The sequence below is a fragment of the Periplaneta americana genome, chromosome 1 (genome assembly GCF_040183065.1).
Source record: "Periplaneta americana isolate PAMFEO1 chromosome 1, P.americana_PAMFEO1_priV1, whole genome shotgun sequence".
Lineage (NCBI taxonomy): Eukaryota > Metazoa > Arthropoda > Insecta > Blattodea > Blattidae > Periplaneta > Periplaneta americana.
Window position 1 is genome coordinate 154,349,881 of NC_091117.1, and position 24,550 is coordinate 154,374,430.

Here is a 24,550-nt window from a genome sequence, read left to right on the forward strand (position 1 = left end):
AGCTTATTAAAAAAAACATTGTGACAGAAACATAAAACATATTCTGGAAAGCCAATCCTAAATCCAATATTCTGCTTGAAACTAATGATAGCAAAAGTAAAAGAACCGAACACCATTTAGATACCGTATTTAGTATTTATTTATCATGAAAAAGCTTTCAATTGCATAAAAAGAGAACGATTTTTTCCAATCATGGCAGAATCTCAAGAAAAGTACAAATTAATATACCTTATTATTCACAGACAACTAAGTACCGGTACCAGTAATTGTATCAGACACAAAACCCAATTTACAGAAACTTACATTTAGATTAAACAAACTGATAACAGAATAGAAGTTAAAAATCTCTATAAATACGAAAAACAATGAACCTGACCCCATTAAGAAACAAAATCGTTACCTATAAAAAATCAAGTACCTAATAGACATCGGCGAACTTCTGCCTAAGGCCCCAATCTCAGAGGGGGCCTAGGCCAAGGATAATGATATTGGTAATAATAATGATAATAATAATAATAATAATAATAATAATAATAATAATAATAATAACAGTGGTATTTGTTGGTATAAGCTACTAAAACTTTCATATATATGAAGGGACTGAGGTAACATAGTGACAAACAACAATTGAATGTATTGGTAACTCCTTTATGAATATTTTACAATAATCAGAGTAATTTTCTGTAATAAAATTTGTGATAGACTTTTCAATGTCTAATAGATCATGGCATCTTAAACTTCAATTTAAAGGTCAGGCTTTTTAATCGTTATAATTAAAAAATTTAAGAGTTGCTCTCTAGTAAAATTTGAGTGTGGTTGTCAGTATGTTGCCCTAAGCTCTTCATATGAGATCAGCCGTTCGGCTCCCCAGTCATTCACAGAATAGGAGTGGTAAGCATAATAAGCCTCAGGCTGAAGTGCAAGTCCCTCCTCCATACCAGAGAGAGAAAAAAAAGCCCTTCATATATGAATCATTCACGTGCACAAAGTTGTGTCTGCTCTCCTGCATGCGATGGGAAACGTTTTTGCGTAAATCAGTGGTACTCATTATGCAGCCCACGAGCTGCATGCGGCTCTTAACCTTCCTATTATGTTCGAAACTTTGTCACACATGTTGTGAATGGGTCAGTTTGACCCAGGCTTTGAAAAATGGATATAATAGTAAAACATCTTTTATTTAATCCTTGGTTCAAAAAAAGCATATAATATCCTATTTTCCAATGTGTGAACACAAAATAATTACCAATTTATTCTAAGCAAATGTTGCAATAGGCCTAAAATGTTTGCATGATCTTGGCAGAGGAACCCTTTGCACCTATTGCCTTTTTATAGTAATTTGGCCTTTCTTCGGTCTACATTTCATTTTGTTGCACTTTCTTCTGAACTCGTTCCTGGAACATTTTCCAAACTTAGTTTTATCTTCTGAGGCAGACTTCTTGTCATCCTTTTTTTCTCGCATTACTTGTGTTAATTGTAGGTCTAGTCCAATTCCTTCAGGAACAATCTTCATCTTACAATTTATTTGGATTGTACTCGCATGAACATATAATACATAAGCATTTATTCCTGCAATATCGAGTACATTATAAAACACACAATCAGACGATCTTTTGGCACTCCTTTTGCAAGAGTAGGTACTGGCACGTTTATCCGTGGTGTCTATTCCTCCCTTCGTTTTGTTGTAATGTAATATGATTTCAGGCTTTCTGTGTTCTTCTAAAAGATAGACTGCAGTCGTGATGCACTGTGGACAGCAAAATCACTGATTTATTCTTCTAAGGCATATACGACACCATAGTTACGTCGGACTGAAATCCGAAAATGGTTGGACACCCTGGTCTCGTGCAGTTCAGCTGCATATCTTATGGTTTGTTTTTTTCTCAGAGTTCTGACTAACGTTAGATTCCTCTTGAGAAGTTCCTCAGCCAAAATATAATAATCTGTGGCGCTACAGCCCATGAAGGACCAAGACCGACCAGCCAACTGCTGGTCTCACGGCCACATGCCGAAGTAGAGGTGAACGATCATCCAACCAGAATGGAGGTATCGTGTGGTTAGCATGATGAGCCCCCCAACCGTTATAGCTGGTTTGCGTAACCGGATTTCGCTACCTATCATAGTTCCCCAAGTGCATCACGATGCTGGGTGGGCACCGGTCCCATACATTGGTCAAAATTTCATGAGAAAATTTCTTCCCTCATGAGGACTCGAACCCGTGCGTATTCCGTAACGTGAGTCCTAGGCAGGATGCCTTAGACCACGACGCCACGGCGTGGGATCGGCCAAAATATACCGGTAAAAAAATTGTTCGTGGTGATGTTGTGATCAGTCTTTTCAATGCTACCAACATTTCTGCCTTGGTTTGTTTCTCGTGGTCCACTTTCTGGCTTTGCTTTGCACACTTCTACTGCGCAAACATATTATGCTGTTTTTATATCACAATTTTATACTATACTTGCCTCTGGATTTTGTAAGTGTGTACTGGCGGTAGGGACATTTGTCTCGAAATGGCACCAACTGCTCATATACTGTGGCATCTTGGTAGGGTAAGAACATTTTTGACATGTAGAAAAAAGATATAATAGCAGCCAATTTATCATGACGTCATCTAACTGGTCGGACTGATTTGTTGTCAAACCTGAGAAACCTGCTAGTAGTAAGAAAAAACTGAAGTGATATTGTTGCACGGAAAACAGGTCCTGTAAAGCGGGGTGACTTTGAACGCTGAGGTGACTTTGAACAGTAATTTAGCTCCTTTCTAAATTAAATGCTGTAGCCAATTGCGAAAAAACTGTTTAAGTTGTCAATAAATTAGTTCAGTTTTTTCGCAATAGGGTGTAGAATTTAATTTATAAGGGCGCTAAATTACTGTTCAAAGTCACCTCGGCCTTCAAAGTCACCCCGCTTTACGGTCTACTATACATATTGTCCCAAAATTCTTGAAGTGATTATCCAGCAGATCTGTACACACCGGCTAATATCAGTGTGAGTGAGTGAGTGAGATTGTGAGAGTGTGTGTGTAAGAATGAGTGTGTGTGAGAGTGTGTGTGAGAGTGTGTGTGTAAGAGTGTGTGTGTGAGAGAGTGTGAGTGTGTGTGAGTGTGTATCGGAACACAACATAATTAAAATCAAAATCCGTGACTGGGTCTTAATGACCCAAACACAATAGGTGTGTCAAAGTGAAAAATATGACGAAGTACTATATTTTTGTGGCTAAAAGTAATAGGAAATATTCCTAATGATGTTTTTTTAGAATTACTCAAAGTCCTGTCACATTATCTCTGTTTTTGTATGTTTTGTATTAATTTTAGTAAATGCAATGGGTCAATTAGACCCATTCACAATAGGAAGGTTAAAGACATTTATTGCAGCTCTTGAATTAATATTACTATTACAACTCATTTTTTAGAATTTTTTTTAATTATCTGTAATAATATACAACTTATAACTTTAGTTACCCTGTATCATTACTGCCAATGAAAATTTTCAACAATGACATGTATTAATTTTCTTAAAAAGAAAAGGTAGGACCATATCTAATGTGCTTATTATGTCTTGATGTAATAATGGGTTATAATAGCGTGCATTAAAATTATGATAATGAGTATCCAAAACATTCTCAATCAAAGATAGAAAAACTGAAAATGTTAAAAATGTCTGTAATATTTGAACAAAAAGCAGTGTAATGTATTTCACTGTGCATGAAAACAAATTGCCTACAAAAAAGCATTATACAGTTATGCCATTTACAGATGCGGAAATTGTTAAGTAGTGACTTCTAGCTGTAGGTGACACTTTATTTTCTAAATTTCCAAATTCAAAACAGAGTACAGATGGAATAAGCAACAAATCAACCCGCTCGTATTGATATGCTTTTTCATTTTGAATCTTTCGTACACCACTTTTAACACTTTAATATAAATACTTGATTAAATAGCGAACTAACTCGTGTTAAACTCGTGTTAAACTCGTGTTCCCCATTTAATCAAGTATTGATATGATTTCGCATAAGATTAGAAGAGCCTGCCATTCAACTTGAAATATATAGGTGTTCGGTCTGTTTCATTATATTGAAATAATAATAATAATAATAATAATAATAATAATAATAATAATAATAATAATAATAATAATAGGCCAAATAATTTAACAATTAAAAATTCGCACATTAAGCTTCAGTAGTAGGGCTACTGTAATAGTATATTACGATACAAGGCTGGAAGAGTTTGAAAAACGAGCAGAGCGATACAAATACAATATATTTTGCATTGAAAATTTTAGAGCAATTTTATTCCAAAGCCTTGGCAAAACTGCAGTGTAATGGTAACTAAGTAACAATAAATGCACTGTAATCGGTTTATTTCAGTATTATGTTATGAAGAATGGTTTCCTTAGCAACAAGTTTCTGTGTGGGAATTCTTACTTCAAGACCTAACAACAATAGCTGTAAATACAATAAAAAAACACGATCGCGCAAAAAAATATATTGTGGCTTGGGTAAATTACTATTTCTAACTTTTTGCTCTCCTCTAATTTCTAGTGAGTACCACTGACCTAAATCAACAGTTGACACTATTATAGCTATTTGAAATTACTGTTTAGTCGAACAATGTTGCTTCTTTGATGGGTAGTGATCAAAAATTACTCAGAAAGGTAAAAGACAGAAAGTTAATCTTGCTAATTGTACAGATAACAAAAAATAAGGCGCTAAAACAGTGAATGCTCATATATTTCGAAATGAAAGCAACTTGTTCCTGGAAAACTACCACCTAATGCGATAAGTAGAACAATGTTGTTATATTAAAATTCGTAATAATTTATTTGTTTACGATGACAGACGACAATAAGACATATGAATCATATGAGGAAACGAAGAGGAAGGCAGTGAAAGATCTGCCTTTGGGCAAACACTAAATGAACTAAACGAATGAACATTCATGTGCTTATTTATTTACATATTTTAAGGCAACACTCTACTGAATTATGGTCACTTTGAGTCGTTTTTTTTTATTTTTTTAATATGGTACCAAAACATCTACGGTGTCTTGAGGAATACTATAGTGAAAAATAATTTCATCACAATAAAAGTTTAGGGCAGAAGAAGGTATCAGATGGTATGCGACATTAAGATTTATGGATCATATACGGCGATTAAGAGGAAGGCAGAAAACAGGAAAGATTGGAGAATGCTGGGTTTGCAGTGAAAGACCTGCCATTAGCAGAAAACTATGAATGAAAATTAATCTTTATTGTAAGTCAGAAATTCAGTTTATCCCCTATAAGGGTAACAATATTCAGGATGCCTATTATAAACTTAAAAGTGATTTTATCAAAAATCAGATTGTTTATATTTTAACTTCAAGAAATAAGATATATCTTGAATGGCTATATCTAGAGTAATGAAACTTTGCACATATATTCAGAACAGGTCTGGTGCATGAAATGCTGCATTCATTTACACGTACGATTATTGTTAAGAAAGCTGTAATTTTTTTATGTCAGCCAGTGAAGTTGAAAAGTCAAAAGAAATCAAATGCACGCAGTATTTTTTTTACTGATGAAGTAGATATATTCACCAGGAAAAAACCAATACACTGTTTCTTTATAGAGAGTCTTAGCTTCATTTAACTTAGGAAATTGATTATCTTTATGTGAGTCCCAGATAAATATTTACTAAAAATAGAAACTATTTTTAAATAAACAATTGTTTCTGGGCATATTTTTCAACAAAAAAATTTGAGAAAAATTGTGCGCATATATTTTAGCAATATCTAACTGATGTAAAATTTTCAAGAAGATATGAAAACAGTAGAAATTAAAAAAACTCAGTAGCACATCGCATGAATTATCTATGGCGCTAGTGTAAAGACCTTGCTGATCCTACTAATGCAAGCGATTGCATTGGAAATGTTACTGAGAATCAATAGTAGGGCTATACACAATTTTAAATACATTACACATCACTCAAAGGAATATATTGCTCTACTGCACACCCAGAAAAAATAATGTGGCTAATTGATGAAAACTAATATAGTTATAATAATGTAAATTAAAATAAAATTATTCCACCTCAGACTGGCAGTTTCCAACCACCTGTTATCGGGGCAGATACTGCAAATTAAACATACAGACCTACTTCTAAGTTCAATGAAGCATAACTTTAGTACTTAAGGTAAATACTCTACAGATTGCAGAGTATCTGAATTGAAGGTGCTTGGGGACTACTGATTTAGATTTACAGAGTTAATGCCAGGGGTGTATTTTGCGGACTACCGGTTAAAGTAATTGTTAGATTTATATGCGCTCTCTGCTCTCGAAAAGAAACAAGTTGTCAAGGCGGCATTGCTGGAGAAACCGCTTGCTACATGAGGTAGTCTGTGACCGTACCGCGCACGCTGTCCTGTCGCACAACTGCCCATCCCCCCTCTCCCTTCTGTTTCCACCGTGCAGTGTAGGCCGGGTGAGTTGCTGCTTTCGTGATCGGTTTCTTCACAGGCGCGAAGCAACAATACGCTTAGCACGCTAGCTCATGAATGTGATTGTGTTCTTGCAGTGCAGTATTTTAAATTTGTGATTTGTTCGAGTGTCTAAGAGTTATATTAATTGTGAATTATTAAGTTTTTAATTTCCCAATTAAGTGATATTGTGAAAAATATGGCAGAACAAGTTTCTGGAGAGGTTTGTGTTGAAAATGACTGTGTAATAGAAGGTTTATTAAAAGTGCCTTTTAACCGTCGTACATACAACGAGAAAGTTGAAATTGTGAAAATGGAAAGACCAACTCCTGAATTAAATTTGTCCATGGACGTAAAAGAAAAACAGCGTGAGTAGACACGCCATTTCACTTCAACATCATATGGTAAGTGGAATTGGTTGTGTGGTAGTTCTAAACTGTCTAAACTATTTTGCTGGCCATGTTTGTTATTTAGCCGCGAAACTAATGTGTGGTCAAAAGAAGGTTTTCTAATATCAACTCCCTTCGAACGGTAGTCCTAAAACACGACAAATCAAAAGCTCATATTTGTAGTAGCATGAACTTTGCAAACTTTGGGAAGACAAGAATTGATTTACAGCTAGATAAGCAAAAAGCTCTACATATCAACTAACACAATGCTCCTGTGGAAAAAAAAATCGGGAGATTTTACTGCGTCTTATTAACGCAGTCTGCTTTCTAGGAAAACAAGAATTGGCTTTTCAGGATCATAATGAGAGTATGGAATCAGACAATAGAGGAAATTATATTGAATATTTAAGTTCCTTAAGTGAATTTGACCATTTACTGGCCAATCATCTTGAGAGTTCAACAGTATTTCGTGGTACTTCTCCCGCAATTCATAATGACTTAATATTTGCTATAAGTGGGGTTATGATAAAGAACATAAAATCTGAAATAGAAGAAGCACCTTTTGCGGCCATTGTTGTTGATGAAACAAGTGACTGCTCTAATCAGAGTCAATTGCCCACTGTTTTAAGATACGTCGATAGTACTGCCAATGTTCAAGAACGGTTTATAGGATTCTGACGATGCCATGAAATCATTGTATTTCCTAAGGCTAATAAATATCTGTCTGTCTGTCTGTCTGTCTATCTGTCTATCTGTCTATCTGTCTGTCTATCTATCTATCTATCTATCTATCTATCTATCTATCTATCTATCTATCTATCTATCTATCTATCTATCTATCTATCTATCTATCTATCTATCTATCTATCTATCTATCTATCTATCTATCTATCTATCTATCTATCTATCTATCTATCTATCTATCTATCTATCTATCTATCTATCTATCTATCTATTCACAAATGTCAGTTCGGGCAAAACTGCTGCTGCTTGGTTTCAGCATGTGGAAGGTGTTATAGCAGAATACAATGTCGGCAATAAGTTAATTGCACAGACATACGATGGTGCTTCAGTTATGGCGGGAAATATTAATGGCTTAAAAACAAAAGTTCAAGGAAAGTATCCTCAAGCACTATTTGTCCATTGTTACAGCCATGTTCTCAATTTAGTTTCGCAACAAACTACTTCATCCATTCCAGAATGCCGCATTTTTTTTTCAAAACACTGTCGGGTTTAGCTGCATTTTTCTCATCATCTCCTAAAAGATCAGAAAAACTCAAGAATTTATGAAAAAGAAACTCCCAAAAGTAGCACCAACTAGATTGAATTTTACATCTCGGCTTGTAAATACAGTAAAGGAATACAGAGAACAACTGACTGCTTTCTTTGAAAATATAATTTGTAATGACTCTGAAGAAAACTGGGTTGATGATGTAATTGTGCAGGCTCAAGGATATTTGTATTTTTTTCACACAGTTTCAGAATATATTTCTTCTTGAAGTCTATGCCAGAGTGTTCGCACATACAGATGTGCTCTACAATATTCTTCAGACAAAAAGTCTAGACATAGCATACTGCTTGCAAGAGGTATCAAAGTTAAAAAATACTATATTCGAGTTCAGACGTAGTGGGTTTCCGTCCATATGGAGTAATATGGAAAATGAAAATTCTTCAGCCAATACAATGGAACCACCATTAAAGCGAAGAAAAGGAGATGATGAATTGAAATACAGGCAGCTGTACTACAGCATACTAGATCGTATGCACATGGAAATTACTGACAGATTTTCTGATTATGGAAAGCTTCAGTTCACATATCTTCTAGATTCTCAAAAATGTTCTGCTTATAGAGAAAACTTCCCGAATGAGGCACTAAACAAATTATTTCAGTCCTATAACAGTCACTTTGATCAAGTACGTTTGAAAAATGAATTAAGTGTAATATATTCAGCAGAAGTCTTTGATTTTTCGAACAAACCTATCCATGAAATATTATCTTCCATATATGAAAACCAGCTGAACCAAGTTATTCCTGAAGTCCTTAAATTGGCAACATTAATTGTGACAATACCAGCTACGTCAGAATCAGTAGAAAGAACATTTTCTGCGTTGAAGAGAATAAAATCCTACTGTAGATCAACTCATACACAAGAACGTTTATCCGGCTTGGCACTGATGTCCATTGAAAAGTCATTTCTACAGAAACTTCGCAAGCGGCCCAACTGTAATTTCAATGACGAAGTCATCAAAGTATTTTCGTCCCAATCAAGATGTCTGGAATTCATATATAAATAGGTAAGGAATTTTATTATAGGGACTTTAAAATATATTTTGTGTAATAATAGGGTCAGTGGTAGCCCAGGCCCTTAAACTAGTATACGCCACTGGTTAATGCTCACCAGTAACCTACATATATAATATGTGTGTGGGTCTAGGTACCGGTACCATATTATAATGCCAACAGACATAGCTCACATAGCCAGTGCTTCAAAGCCAACATTTTAACTAAGGAAATGTATTTTAAATACTTCGTTCTCAAGAATACTATGATTTATTAACATTTTGGTTAATTTTACTATCTGCCTCTCAGTCATTGATGAAAGATATTAAAATCGTTAATGAAAACAACCATACTTGTGCAACAACGCTATTTGAACAATTTCCAAAAATCTTATTCTGTTGTTAAGTAGAAAAGGTAAATCCTTCATTAAATGCATATTTTGAGAATATTTTATAAAGTGATCATACTACAAATGTAAATAAAATCTTTTAAATGCATGAAGTGATTTCTTATAAAAGAGCATCTATTTATTGTTTGGCGAGTTGGTATAGCGCTGGCCTTCTATGTCCAAGGTTGCGGGTTCGATCCTGGGCCAGGTCGATGGCATTTAAGTTCGCTTAAATGAGACAGGCTCATGTCAGTAGATTTACTGGCATGTAAAAGAACTCCTGCGGGACAAAATTCCGACACATCCGGCGACGCTGATATAATCTTTGCAGTTGCGAGCGTCGTTAAATAAAACATAACTTTAGCATCTATTTATTTGTCTATGATCCCATCTGATGACTTTTGCTTGGTCACAATCAGGAAGGACTAATAAAATAATGAAATGAATAATAATATTATTGACGGCAGGTAAATGTCATGTTTTGGAAATAACTTTTAAACTAAGCTCTATAATGCAATGTATAAATTACGTCTTTGGATGCAATTTGATGCAATACATCAAGGTATATGGATTTACTATAGCAATACATGTCGTACACACTGCCTGCCCACTATTTCTCAAAAGTTGGTATACCTTGTACAAATTGTAGTTCAAAAGTTGCCGGACATGACACACTCCTTTTAAGGAAAAAATATGGACGTGTATATTTAGTATATGGGTGTGCTTCTATTTCACCTTTGCTGTAACAACTGTTGTAAAGGTAATTGAAAACTGTATTATTTTCTGAAAGACTAGAATACAGTTTAACAATGTTATTTTTACATTAGGGTTAGTTGAAAGTATATTAGAGGAAAAGTATGGCAATATTGTGTGCACGTGGAATCTAGGTTATGAAAGTAGGTTATTTCTGCTGTTGGAATTGTCAACTATATTTATGAAGTTTTCATACACGAGAATGTGATTTTGATTGATATTATTCCCGTTTTTTAATAGGACTTCACGAAATTTAAAATGACTGAAGAAAAGGAAAACTCTGGTACCTTCGTTAAAGTCTTGTCGAAGAAGACACGCAAACGCCGCGCTCAAGATGATGAAACCCAGATGGAAGTTGAAAGAGGAATTGAAGGAAGACGTCGGCCACAACAAACCCCAGCAAAAAGAGGCAGACAGCGAACTGGAGAACGGGCAGAAATGAGGAAAATTGCAGTACCAGCGCACCGTTACAGCCCCCTGAAAGAAAATTGGATGAAAATATTCAGCCCTATCGTCGAACACCTACATCTTCAAATCCGTTTCAACCTTAAAACACGTAATGTTGAAATTAGGACTTGTGCCGAGACTGAAGATATCGGAAATCTTCAAAAAGCAGCAGATTTCGTAAAGGCATTTATTTATGGTTTTGAAGTTGATGATGCACTAGCATTAGTGCGGCTTGACGACTTATTTATTGAAACTTTTGAAATCAAAGATGTAAAACCCCTGAAAGGTGACCATATGTCACGAGCAATTGGTAGATTAGCTGGCAAAGGTGGTAGAACGAAATTTACAATTGAAAATGTTACCAAAACGCGAATAGTACTTGCGGATTCAAAAATACATATATTGGGGTCTTTTCAAAACATTCAGCTTGCTAGAAGAGCTATATGTAATCTTATTATGGGCAGCCCACCTTCCAAAGTGTATGGGCAACTACGTAGTGTTGCTAATCGAACATCAACTATGTAAAATTGGAAGAGTTTGTAACAATAATTTGTATTTATTTAATAGAGAAAGTTGCAAGAAATAATTACAGAATTGCTATAATGGTTATTGCATTCACATCAAACAAGTGTAGGCCTATTTTCTTTAATTTTGTAATCTGGAATTGTGTTCATGGTTGTTTTGTTTTTGTTAATGTGATATTAGCGGTAACAGAAGTGTTGGATAATTTAACTAAAAGGAATGAAGTTTTGTGTTAAGGTTATCTCCCACCGTAAGGTTAAGCAAATGGTACTGTTAATGTTTTTTTAGGTTTGTTGTGTGCAACTAACCAAATATAATAGCAGTGGAAATAAACAACAGAGAATAAGGATTGTCTTTTTATCATCATTTATATTTAGCAAGAGAAATACCTTACTGATTGGACGACTTGATGTTTAATTGAATTTCATACATGTTTATTTGAAATTGCTTTCACTTCTTGGATACAAAATGTATTTGAGTGTCAGAAGTTCTTTGAAGGTCGTCCAGCAGTAAGTGAAGTTCTCTTTCCTTTCAAGTGCCTTCCTGTCATAGGTAAACATTGAATATTTCGAAGTAACATGCCAGTTCCATCATCCGGAAATGCAGAGGGGGAAGAATCTGCAGTATTGCATCTTAAAGTGTCCTAAAACCCTGTAGAATAAAATTCTGGTCTCTTCTCTCTTTCATTTTCCTCACGTCCTTCAAAGAGCAATCTCCATAACCCTAAGTATCTGTAAATTAATAATCGTATAATAATGTATTCTTCATTTCTGTCTTTAGCGTCGGCTAGGAAGGTTTCACATTGCAGGCAATTAGTAAATCCCAAATATTTTCTCTTAGCAGGTTTGATAAACTGTAAGTGGATCTGTCCGTACTGAGGGCTGCACTCTGTGCTGCTGATGGCGATTTCATTCTTAGTTGTGTATTTGTGTTATACTGAAGTACCAGTCATTTCATATCGAATGTACGTACGATTTATTTTTTCATAAACCATATTAGCCTGTCTGTTTACCGCACGAGGTGCAGCGAATCAGGCAACACTGTACTTACATCTGCCTCTCTCCGTTCTCTTTCACTTTAACAAATGGCCCTCAAGAGTCAAGCTAGAGTTTTTACTTCCACTTGAAGAGCAGCAGGAAAGAACATGCTTTATTCACTTTTTAAAAAATGTTTCGCATGCTGTGTGGAGTAGGATTTCATGTATTTTAACGCTATGAATCAAATAATTTGATACTGTTAACAATCCAAGTGATATAACAAGAGAGTAGATTTGACTTACAGGGAAAGAACGTCAAACTTTCAAATTGCTCTTCTGAAAAATTTGCTAAAGTAGACATAGCATGTTCTCTTCCTGTGCTCTTCATTTTCCGTACAATATGTTGGATCGATCTCTTACCAAGAGTTGTTCTTCAGGACTGGTTTTTTTTATTTTTGGGTTAATAATAATAATGTGTATTTTCAGGTTAATAAGAATGATGGTTCACCTAACATACCTTAATTAGGAATCATTAAATCCAGACATTTGAGATGGGCAGGGCATGTAGCATGTATGGGTGAATCTAGAAATGCATATAGAGTGTTAGTTGCAAGACCTGAGGGGAAAATATCTTTGGGGGAGAGCAAGGTATATATCCTTTTCACTGTAAGAAAAATCCTAATGTAAACACGCACATGGTTGTCCTACCCGTGATTGGCTCTCAGTTGAAACACATGACACAGGAAAATGAGTTCCGTATTTGAAAATCATAACCTTGCATTATTTGAAAATAAAAATTGAATTCTAGTTATTAAACACGATGAAACATGCAACTTAACCCATATGTAAAACGCTATGTAAAAGAAAAGCTACTTTTATATTTTATTTACATTGTAAGTGGATGAATACTAAGTAATACCAAGGTAGCCTGTTCTTGTAATATGCTGGCGCCACTTGAGCTTGTTTCCATAAGCACGTGTTAGTATGGCTTCTGCATACTCAATGTGTGTGGTTACTAAACATAAGAATGGAAACTCAAAAGTGGAGAAAAAGAAATAGTGTTGAATGTATATAGTAAGTTCCAATTAAATTATAAAGAAACAGCTTCCTAAGAAAACCAATGCATAGTAGGGAGGTTAAGTCTACTTTGACGAGTAACGGGAAATGTTTAACATGAAACAGAATGTACAGGAATGGGTGGGATCACTTACTAAAAATCTCTGGTGCCAAACTGCGGCCAATCAAGCCTCACTTCAGTCACATGCCATTGTTTACTATAGGATTATTCTTACAACGAAAAGATTATAGATGGGAGAATAATATTAAAATAGATTTGAGGTAGGTGGGATATGGTGGTAGGGACTGGACTAATCTTGGACCAATGGTGGGTTTATGTGAGGGCGACAATGAACTTTGAACTTCCAAGTTCATTAAAAGCCATTTGTAAGTAATAAGAATAATGGTAACAAATTCACAGATAGGTTCATTGTGTCCACACTCAAACTTTTTTTATTGCATGGGTCTTTGTGATTACAAGTGCATTATTAAAGTCCCGTCACTCTAATTTCCGGCAGCCAATCACGTTACAGATTGGCTACATTTAAACATGTGCGTCTTGTGATTCGCTGATGAAGATGTTAAGCATTTCCTAAGGCTGGATAAATACTTAATATATAATCGCCCGCCATTTTGGCTCTTTCGTTGGCGTTTGCAGAAAGCACACGAGGACGTTATTTGCCACTCAATTATTTGCTGAATTACAGTGAGTTTGATTTATTATCATAGGAGCTACGACATGATAATGTTTAACGGTGTGGCAAATAAATCCCTCGTCTGGTAGCTCGGGAATGAAAGAACAAAAATGGCAAATAATACTACCTACCTAGAATTTATAGGGCCTTGACTTCCTAAGACGTAAGCAAAGAGGAGGAGTCACGCCGGGAATAACAGCATCGCGATTATAGTATTTCAATATTCTTTTGAGATATATGACTATGTAGGTGAACGCATACATTGTGAAAAGATTTTTTTCGTTTCGATTGTTATTCACCCATATGAAGCCAGTTATGTAGACCAATTTACAAACAGTCATTGCCCAGGAGGCTGGTCTTTTCTACACTCACAATGAAATTGAGTTTTGTTGGGATGCCACAGAGGAACTGCAGCTTCCAGAGAGAACCACTGTGTTATCTGGACCATGGCCTTGTCCAACAGTGTTCGAATCCAGGTCAAAAGGATTGTAAGTCCAAAGCTTTGGCCACTAGATCACTGTGACAGCTGCATTATGAAAGGAAAATCAATAAGGAATCAATTTTCAGCATCATAGACAGGGCTAGAGAATATAGCCTAAGGGCTGGCTCACAGCAACATTGTAACTGGTTCCACACTCAGTGATGTGATGTCACAGATGGCACAGCCAGTTGGTCATACTCCAGGCAGAATCCATTTGGCATTTGAAAATTTATATTTGAAATTACTTAGTGTCTAGTGACATTTTAATATCAATTTCAATATACAAGTTTTAAATGATTCAAAAGGAAGGCGTGAGAATGGGAATCCAAAGCCACACTTTTAACAAAATTGGTTTTTTGCGAGAGTTCATTTCTTACACATGTGGGGAAACCACTAATAAAATATTTAAAAAATTGCTCAACAAATGACGTAACTATGTGCTGAAGAAATTAAGATACTGCACCTAAGAGCATTGGACTCTCAATCTCGCCTGTAAAAGTTTGTCTCACACCTTCAATTGTTACTTTAAGAAGCAATGTCCTCAGTTATTGATAATCGAATCCAGTACACCTCTTGCAAATGTTTAAAATTTTTTTTGTATTATATTGTTGTCTTTTATTTAAAAAATCTAACTGCTTGACTATTGTGCGAAGTGAAACACCTTGATAAAAGCTTCATTCTTGACTTTCGAATTCGTTTCTTTATCAAAACAAAAGGAATACAGTACTACATTAAAAAAGATGATTACAAATAGGTTAGCACACACTGTAACTCGTATAAATTTTTACATATAAACTATTACAGTTTTAAAAAGTTATGCAAACACAAATAGAGCTTAAAATACTTGTTTCTACCAAAAAATTAGTTACGATACATAAAATTACTAGACTAGCATCTATATCCACTGTAAGTAAAGACTTTGTATATTTCACTAAAGATACAAGTTTGATAAAAAAAATTGTCACTCATAATATCCCAACACACACTATAGCTATCACTGTAAGGAAAACTAAATATAACATCTTGCTCCCATGTTGACTTGCCTCTCACTCTCTTACAGATTCAAATTAGGCCTGTCACTCAATTTTCAATTCAATTTTTTTTTCTTGATTTAATCCACTACACATTTTTTAACCACACTTCTGACCATTTTGTTTTTTGTTTAAATATCTTAACCTTACACAAGTTTGCAATCTGGAGTGTAAGTAAATTGCTTCAGAATGCACATTTTTAAATTTCCCTTCTCAGAATACTTCCTAAAAGTGATATTACACCTTTTTGTCTCCAGTGAATCACCATGCATTTTCACATATTCAATTTAAAATTACCTAATACTGTATTAGTTTTCCATTCATTAGCTGGTTCTGTTAACCTTCCAGATGATTTGAATATGAGTGAAATCGAGCATTTAAAAAAACACTACATTTTTATAAAAGGTTCAAACTTTTTTATGTACATTTCATACATCAAAGTAAGTAGCCACATGGTGTAATTTTGATCTAACATTATTTCTTACAAATCTGTTCGCAGTCAGAGTTATAAAGATTGGCCAGTTAAGGTGTTTTATAGAGGATTCTCTTTTAATCTGTAAAAGTACAGGTCTAACTCATAGCTCATTTTAAAGCTTAGAAAATGACTTTTCGTGCTATATATTATCAAATATAATTTGAATTAAAAGGAAACAAATTTGAGATGTTTTAATATTAATTTTGAAAATAGAAACTTAAATATGTTAAAACTCTGAAAAAATATTAGCATTTTCCTTGTTATCTATTCTAATGGTCACCCAAGTTTTAAAGTGAATTCCTTTTAGAAGTGAGATGCACTACTCCACACTCTGAAGTAAGGATTATTGTGCAATTAACAAACTGCTTGGTGTTTGTGGCTTGCCACAAAAGAGAGAGTAGAGTAGGGTTTCCTAAAATGTTTTTAGAACTTTATGATTACACAAAGGCCTTGAAGCATTTATGGTCCTCTTGTTGGAAGATCAAAGGGAATGAAGAATCAGAACTAGGAAACCCCAGTCTTTCATGTGTTTTCAGAGAGAATAATCTTGTCCACTTTAAATCTCACTTCGCCAGGCTTTTACAGAATACTCAGCGAAATAAATAATGAGTGATGCAAACGGAAGCTGGTATGATGTGTGTTTTAACCCACTCAATGAAAAAATCACAAATTTAAAAAAAGACAGTATGAGGGCTATTTTTTTTTTTCAGCTTCCGATGGTCCATAAAAAAAAGACAAGTATAAATAACAAAACGAATGTATTACAAAAAGTTATGTACAAACATGGTTACTTTTCGACATAATCACTGCTTATGAAAATTGAGGCATTTGTAGGCTGACCAGATTTTTTTATAGTCCAATAGGGGACATCGACAATTTCAAGAAAAACCATAAATGCTTATCTAGTCACTCTTTGTTGAAATGTTGCAGAAAATACATGTAACAGTAGATACAATGATAGAACTTCGCACACTAAATTTGTAGAGTACTGGTATCTTAACTGTTTTAATTAAATGCATAAACACACGTAACTCCTATACATAATTTATAGCCACTAAGAATTCAATTTCAGTATTGATGCATGCATGAACTCTAACACATGCATTTCAAAAGTACTTGTCTGAAGAATATATTCATTCCCATACAGCTCTGAGCATCCCTACTTCCTACCACTCGATTGACTGTTTACCAGCACAATTGGAGGTTGGGGGGGGGGGGAAGAAAAAAAACAGTCCTCGTATTTGTGGAGTGTGACACATGCCATGTTAGTAAAACTGAAGTTCAACTTTGATTTGTCATGTCAGCTGAAAGTGTGTGCTATTTCTCGGATAAAAATTTAAAGTAGTGAACTGTATGTGTTGGAGAGTAGTTCTCAAAATCTTACTGAACTCGAATCCCATGAAAATGCACAAAGTGGTGGAAGTAGTGATACAAACTCATCTGGTATGGTCTCTAAAAGAAGCTGTGAAAAGGGCCAACATATCCATTGTTAATGAAAGCTTGGTGTCATTAGGGGAAAATTCATTAAGGAAAGAAAACTCAGTCAAAAACATTATCCGCATCAGAAATTAGAAAAAACAAAAAGTAAACTTACAAAGTATTTCTTCGGAATATGTAGTTTATTGGTTTCGTATGTTAAATATTAGGTACAGTATCTTGTTGACTAGTTTCAGCCTGTTGTGGGCTGTCTTCAGAACACGCAAAAGTAATAAACTACATATTCCGAAGTAATATAGTGTTAAAAGTTGTGTAATCAAGATGTATGAAGTATTTCATAACGAAAGCAATTACTTCAAATGAAAAACAAGACAAAAGTCATGACAAATCATGAAGGATTTAGGTTGTGAGTGAAATAAGAAATAATGGTTAATATAACATTTAATTTGGCATCAATAATTTCTATATATACACTAATCATAAATAAATATCACATAAGACATATAATGTGAATTACAACGTAAGCAGAAACATGTACAATATGTATTTATAAGTATTTGATCAGGAAAATCATATAAATACAAAGATAATAATTTTCTTGAATAACAAGCTTCAGTGTAAGTGCACATGAATCCACTTTTACTTCCACACAACCTTGTTCTATCACAACTCTTGTTAATATCCTGTGTCAAAAGTATAACCTCACTGATAAAAAAACTTTGACATAATAAGCTGCGTTCAGCCGGAACAGCGCTAACTCAGCTATTAATTTTTTTATGAGTGGCAGCAGCTGTCAGGGGCTGAACTAGAAACTACGAAAAATGGCGTTTACTGTTACAGCAAAACTGAAGCGCTGTCAGTCAGCAAGGTGTTTTCAATGATTTTGCTGCCTTAGCGCTGTCCCGGCTGAATGCAACCATAGATTCAGTAATGTTAGGATTGCAAGAAACATTCAAATTACCATTAAAGGAACTTACAGCTAGTTTCAACAAATTATCGAGAACATTTTCTTTGTTTAGGAAGAAGCTACTATGTTTCTGAAAAGGTACTCAGCATGGTGACAAACATTGAATGCCTCTTCTGTAGGATGCATTAAATTGCCTTCGCTAATAAGTGTAACCCAATCATGAGGCAACCTCTCTGAGGGTTCTACAGTACATGTACTGCTTGTTGGAACGAACCTTAGTAGCAGCTTGTAGCTTCGCGGTGCTAGTAATCAGTAAATGATGTGGGATTGTGAGGTAACTGATGAAAACGATATCTCATCTGAGACAAGAGCCAAAAACAGATCACCATTAAACCCCACTGATATAAATAACTCCAACCTAAGCAGTGGCAATAAACGGGGCAGGGGGGGAGGGCATGATCAGTTCTGCAGAGGAGATTGGCTCAGTCGATTTGGCCCAAGGAATTCAAGCTAAAACAGTGTACGTGATCATGGAGGAAAGAAGAATGCTTCTGAAAGACATATCTTTGTTTCAAACAATGCATATGAGTATCATTGGCAGGAGATCAAGGATCTCTTCAGGACAGAAGTTGGGGAAGTTGCATATGAGGGGTTCACAACCAGAGTGGATTAAGTCCTTCTGGAATAATTTTGAGAAATTGAGTCAAAGTTTCTGAGTCATTCTTAGCAACCTTCACCTTCAATAGGAAATGCTCCCCTCTGTGGAGTAACAAATGAGTTATGGGCTTGGTTTGTTATGGCAATGAATAAATCTAGCCCACTCTGGTTGTGAGCCCCTCATATATATTGAGTTGTTCCATGATGAAAATGATAAGTCTCGAGGATGTGGAATAGTAGAGTTTGAATCTGCTGACTCCATGAAAAAAGCTCTGGAGAAGATGCATCAATATGATGTCAAAGGAAGAAAACTTGTAGTGACAGAGTATTATGATGTAGAGCGAATAGGCATGGCTGTCCACAGGAAGGTGGTGGTGGTGGTGGTATGTTAAGCAGTGACAGAATTAGAGATGAACTCAGGAGCAAATGGGACCCAATTCCATCTCTTGCATCATGTCTGAACCCTACAACTGGTGGATGAAACCAAAACAAGTGGAGAAACACTCGAGTCTTTGTTAATTAATGGACCCCTTGTGACCAGCGTCTTTTTTGTGAACGTGCATTATAAGGTAGACAATACGAAACTGAAAGAAGTATTCAACATTGCTGGGAAAGTTTTAATGGCAGAAGTGAATCTTAATAAGAAAGGCAAAAGTAGAGGGGCTGGAGTAGTGCAGTATGAGCATCCTGTGAAAGCTGTGCAAGCATCATCCATGTTGAACAATCAGATATTACATGGCCGAAAGCTGACAGTGAGAATGGACAGAGTGGAGCACAAACTTGAGGGACCTTCAAATTTACCAGAAGGTTTGCGAGGCCTGGGAATGGATCTCGGCCCAGGTGGTACATAAATAATTGATGTTTCTCGAAATCTCCCAAGTGCAGAAGCCGCCACAGGTCTAGCAGGTCTGCAGGAGCTGCAGCAGGATTAGAAGCTGGATTAGGTGCAGCAGTCTCGTCAAATGTAATTGGTCCATCAAAAGCGATGTTCTTGGATACTCTAACAAGCTTATGGATTACCCAACCAGCTAAGTAATACAGACCAGACATCTGAATTATATTCATGTTCACATCACTTGGAAAGTGGGAATCATATTCTGTATGCTACTCAACTGGCCTTCGGCATGAAAAAAACGTAAGATAGTACTCACCATCATCAACATCATAGGAAGAGGACTTATCTATATGCGAGTATGAGCTAATCACATATCTCAATTTTATTGGTGTGGAATAACTATCACCAGTTTCACGCACTTATGAAAAAAAAAATTCTCAACACAGTCTGTTGATAATGTATAAGTTAATAGATCAATTAAACCTCGTGAAAATAGTTCCTCAAACAATTGAAAGTGCTTGTGGTAGATAACTGCATCCCAGTTTGAACTGGTTTCCATACTACTTTACCATTGATAAGGATGGAAACCATTCCAAGATTTTTTCAAATGCAGTAGTTTACCAACATTGCTGTTGCTAAGAACATCACTTTTATGTCTACTTACCATTACTTCATACCACTTACATATTTGTTCTATAAACCAACTTGTAGCTACTGAATCGTCAGATATGATTCCCACTGATACACAAAACAACAAAACAGAAGATGCATTACTCGAGAAAAAATATCTGGGCACAGGTACACTCTAATTTTTTTCAAATGCACTATGTATGTATATATATATTTCATTTCGTCCTAAGAATCATACAGGATGATGTTGGACACGTCAAAAGAAATTAAAACTAGAAATAGTTCTAAAACTAATACACATTAGCAAAACAATAAGTAAATATTAATATATACAGGGCTTTCTTTTCAAAACTTCCCAGTCTAAATAACTAATTATTTAAATTGAATTCAATTTAAACAAAAAAAAATCACGTCAATTTAGGTATTGAGGGGAAGTCTGAAACTAGGCTTAATTGCATTTTAGATTTCACCCCCCCCCCCCTCAGCCACCCCCATTTTGAAATTTCAAATGGTAACCCTATATTTTTATAGCCTACTTAAATATGAAAGAGTATCCAATCCTTCATTTGTTTTCGCATCTTTTGTTTTCTATCATCGCCTGGCAACCTGGATTATTGTTATTGTTGATTAGAAGTGAAGAGAATAAAGCTACAAAAACTTATTGAGCATTTCATGTAATAGTTGTGTTTGCGTATTAAATTATTTTAAAATCGTGTATTCTCTTCAAGTGAGAACATAAATCATCCTTATTGATTAAATTTAGGGCATTTACACGAAATAAGCTGTGTTTTCATCCTACAATCAACTGATAATAACAAAAATACAGGTTGCCAGGCAATGATAGAAAACAAAAGATGAGAAAACAAATGAGCTGTATAAACAATTGAATGCTCTTTCATATTTAAGTAGGCTATAAAAATATAGGGGTGCCATTTAAAATTTCAAAGTGGGGGTGGGGAGTGAAATCTAAAAAGCAATTAAGCCTGGTTTCAGACTTCCCCCTCAATATCTAAATTGAGTTTTTTTTTTTTTTTTTTGTTTAAATTGAATTCAATTTAAATAATTTGTTATTCAGACTGGGAAGTTTTGAAATGAAAGCCCTGTATATAACAACATGGTGCATAAAATTGACAAATGATTGAACACTACATCTAATACAATATTAAATACAACTAAATTTACATATATAGAAGCAACTAGGATCAACTATCTTCATTGCAAGGTTAGGAACCATTACAAGACCAACCTTTTCTTGTTGTTGAACCAAACTTGTTACATGTTTTACTGACACTGTTTAATTTCAATTTATTTTCACTCACAATTTTTTCAGGTAAGTTTATATTTTGAGTCGCAAGCAATTTCTTATGTTTTTCAACAGGTGGGAAACATCAGTAACAAAATAAATGCTTTCCTCTGGCTTACAAGGGTGTGAAATTTTACAATTAACTTGATTACTTATAGAATGGATTCCAGTAACCCCCCCCCCCCCACAAACCTCTATTATTAGAACCCATATCACTTGTAATACACTTGTGAATACAAACAATCAGGTTTTTGACAAAATTACGTAACTTATTACATTTAGTGGAATGTCCTGTCAAAACATAAGCTACAACTTTTTTCCAATGAAGTGTCAAACCTCGTACAACCTTCAATATATATTTAGAATTCCTGGGGCAAACCTTGCCTTTCTTATTAAGACTCAGTTCTGCTGTTACAACTTTCCCAGCAGATTTGAACACTTCTTTCAGCTTCGTATCATCTACTTTATAGTGCAAATTCGCAACAAAGATCCTGGTAACAAGAGGTTCATTAATAACAAAGACTCAAGTAACTGGGCTGAGACCATATGTTACCCCACTTGTTTTTCTTTCCTCCAACTGCAGGGTTCAGAGATTATTCATTGGATCCCATTTGCTCCTGGGTTTATCTCTAATCCTGGAACAAACTTGCAAACTCAATCTTTCTACTTGGTGTCCTCGAGAAAGGCAATAGGTAAGCAGCACTTCTTAAGAATTCATATCTTTTGTTACCCACAACGCACTTGTAAGGCATGTCTTATTGTTTCGTTTGACCATTTATAAGGGTTTGTGTCACTTACTCTTTGCAAATACTAATCTCGTCTGGTTTTAAAAAGTTGAGATTATTCTTCATTGTATTTTGTTTTTCTGCGAGTTGTTTTATCTACAAAAAATAAAGAAATAAATTGTCAGGGATAAACTGTGTCAAGAAAATTAAGTGTCAAACATTTTTCAGTATTTCTAATCATTTAACTTTAAAATAAAGGTACTTTAACGATTATTAAAAAACTGTACATTTTTATTTACATACTATACCTGATTTTTAAGCTTTCTATTCTCTAATTTCAGCTTTGTCATTTCATCTATAGTACCGATACCATTTTGAGGCACTCACTGACAGGCATTTCATTTAATCGTATGCCTGAAGACTTCTCTGAAAAGAAAAGAAAATAGCACTAGTCTACAAAACTGAAATGGTCATTAATATACAATAAATAAGAGTACTGTAATAAAGATTATGAAAATATAAAGAAGTTATAATATATACATTTATATATTAATTGGAAAGGGATATTGTTGTTGGGTATGATTACGACTTTTTAAAGCTATAAGGAAAATTATTTATTTATTTTAAGTGTAGGTGTCATGTCTAAATCTGTAATTAGACAACCAGAATGTGTGTTAATATGATACTATTTCTAGTTACTTGAAACAAAAAAATTGATAAATATTAGAGACATTGCATGGTTATGGTTGTGACATTTGCACTCAATGTTTTGTTTTAAAATTAAGTTTAATCTAATATATAATGTTTATTTCAGCACACCAATTATTGAAATGTCTTCTTCTCAAGAAGAGCAAACACCTCTAACAAATAGGTTTAAAAGATCATTATAACAAATTAAGTACTGTATTTAACTTTAAATACTGGTGTGACTTTTTCGGACAGATTTGTGATCTTAAATGTTCTAATGAATAACTATGAATTATGTCGAGAGTAGTGAATATCACTATTTTCCAAGAATGTACAGTTAATGAGGTATCTATTCCATAGTCTTAAAGTATTTTTGGATTATAATTCTTTTAGATATGAATTTTTTGTTTGTTACAGGCATGACGAGCACAACAAGGTGTTGAATTAAGTGTGTAATATGAAGAAATGCTTTACTTTACACCAAACCTAGGTACTATACAAATGATGTCAGAAATAGATTTGGAAACTTATTTTTTAGTGAAGTACTAGTACCTTTGGTACTCGTAAGTAGGTCACACAATTGCAAATCATAGCCTACAGTGAACTTTGTAGGCCTACTCCCTTGTACAACACTGATAAAAATTAACATCAACAGCCCCTACGAAACTGATTTGCTTGAAATGGAAAATATGTTATTTTACTAATTAACTTATTTATAAATGGCTTTTAAAGGAACCCAGAGGTTCATTGCCGCCCTCACATACATCCAATATCGGTCCCTATTTTGAGCAAGATTAATTCAGTACCTACCATCATATTCCACCTCCCCTCCAAATCCATTTTTATATTATCCTCCCATCTATATCTCGGCATCCCCAAAGGTCTTTTTCCCTCCAGCCTCCTGACTCACTATATGCATTTCTGGATTCGCTCACATGTGCTACATGCCCTGCCCATCTCAAATGTCTGGATTTAATATTCCTAATTATGTCAGTTGAAGAATAAAATGCTTTCAGTTCTACGTTGTATAACTTTCTCCATTCTCCTGTAACTTCATCCCTCTTAGCCCCAAATATTACCTAAGCACCTTATTCTCGAATACCCTTAGCCTCTGTTCTCCTCTCAAAGTGAGAGTCCAAGTGTCACAACCATACAGAACAGGTAATATAACTGTTTTATGAATTCTAATTTTCAGGTTTTTTGAGAGCAGACTGGATGACAAAAGCTTCTCAACCGAATAACGGGCACTTCCCATTTATTCTGCGTTTAATTTGCTCCTGGGTGTCATTTATATTTGTTACTGTTGGTCCAAGATATTTGAAATTTGCTGTGATCTTGCCAGAGAATCAGTCCCATTCCAAGGCTTATGTTGTAGTTTCGTAACAAGTTGTTCTTTTACAGTGATGGGTTGTTAGACCTT

The 24,550-nt window shown here is 34.8% G+C and overlaps 1 protein-coding gene and 1 long non-coding RNA gene across 2 annotated transcripts in view; one reads left to right on the plus strand and one right to left on the minus strand.

The window, feature by feature from the left end:
• The first annotated feature begins 10,146 nt into the window (after positions 1-10,146).
• l(1)G0004 (lethal (1) G0004) lies at positions 10,147-11,300 on the plus strand. The gene is made up of 2 exons (XM_069829920.1): positions 10,147-10,273; positions 10,507-11,300. Exon 2 carries the CDS (start codon positions 10,525-10,527, stop codon positions 11,236-11,238), a length of 714 nt encoding a protein of 237 aa, XP_069686021.1. The 5' UTR covers positions 10,147-10,273; positions 10,507-10,524; the 3' UTR covers positions 11,239-11,300.
• A 9,633-nt stretch (positions 11,301-20,933) lies between these two features.
• The window catches only part of LOC138702492 (uncharacterized), a 93,882-nt gene continuing 90,265 nt past the window's right edge, over positions 20,934-24,550 (minus strand). The window contains exons 2-3 of the long non-coding RNA XR_011332847.1: positions 22,752-22,869; positions 20,934-22,599 (exon numbers count right to left, since the gene is read on the minus strand). This is a non-coding gene — a long non-coding RNA (uncharacterized lncRNA). The remainder of the gene's footprint in view (positions 22,600-22,751; positions 22,870-24,550) is intronic.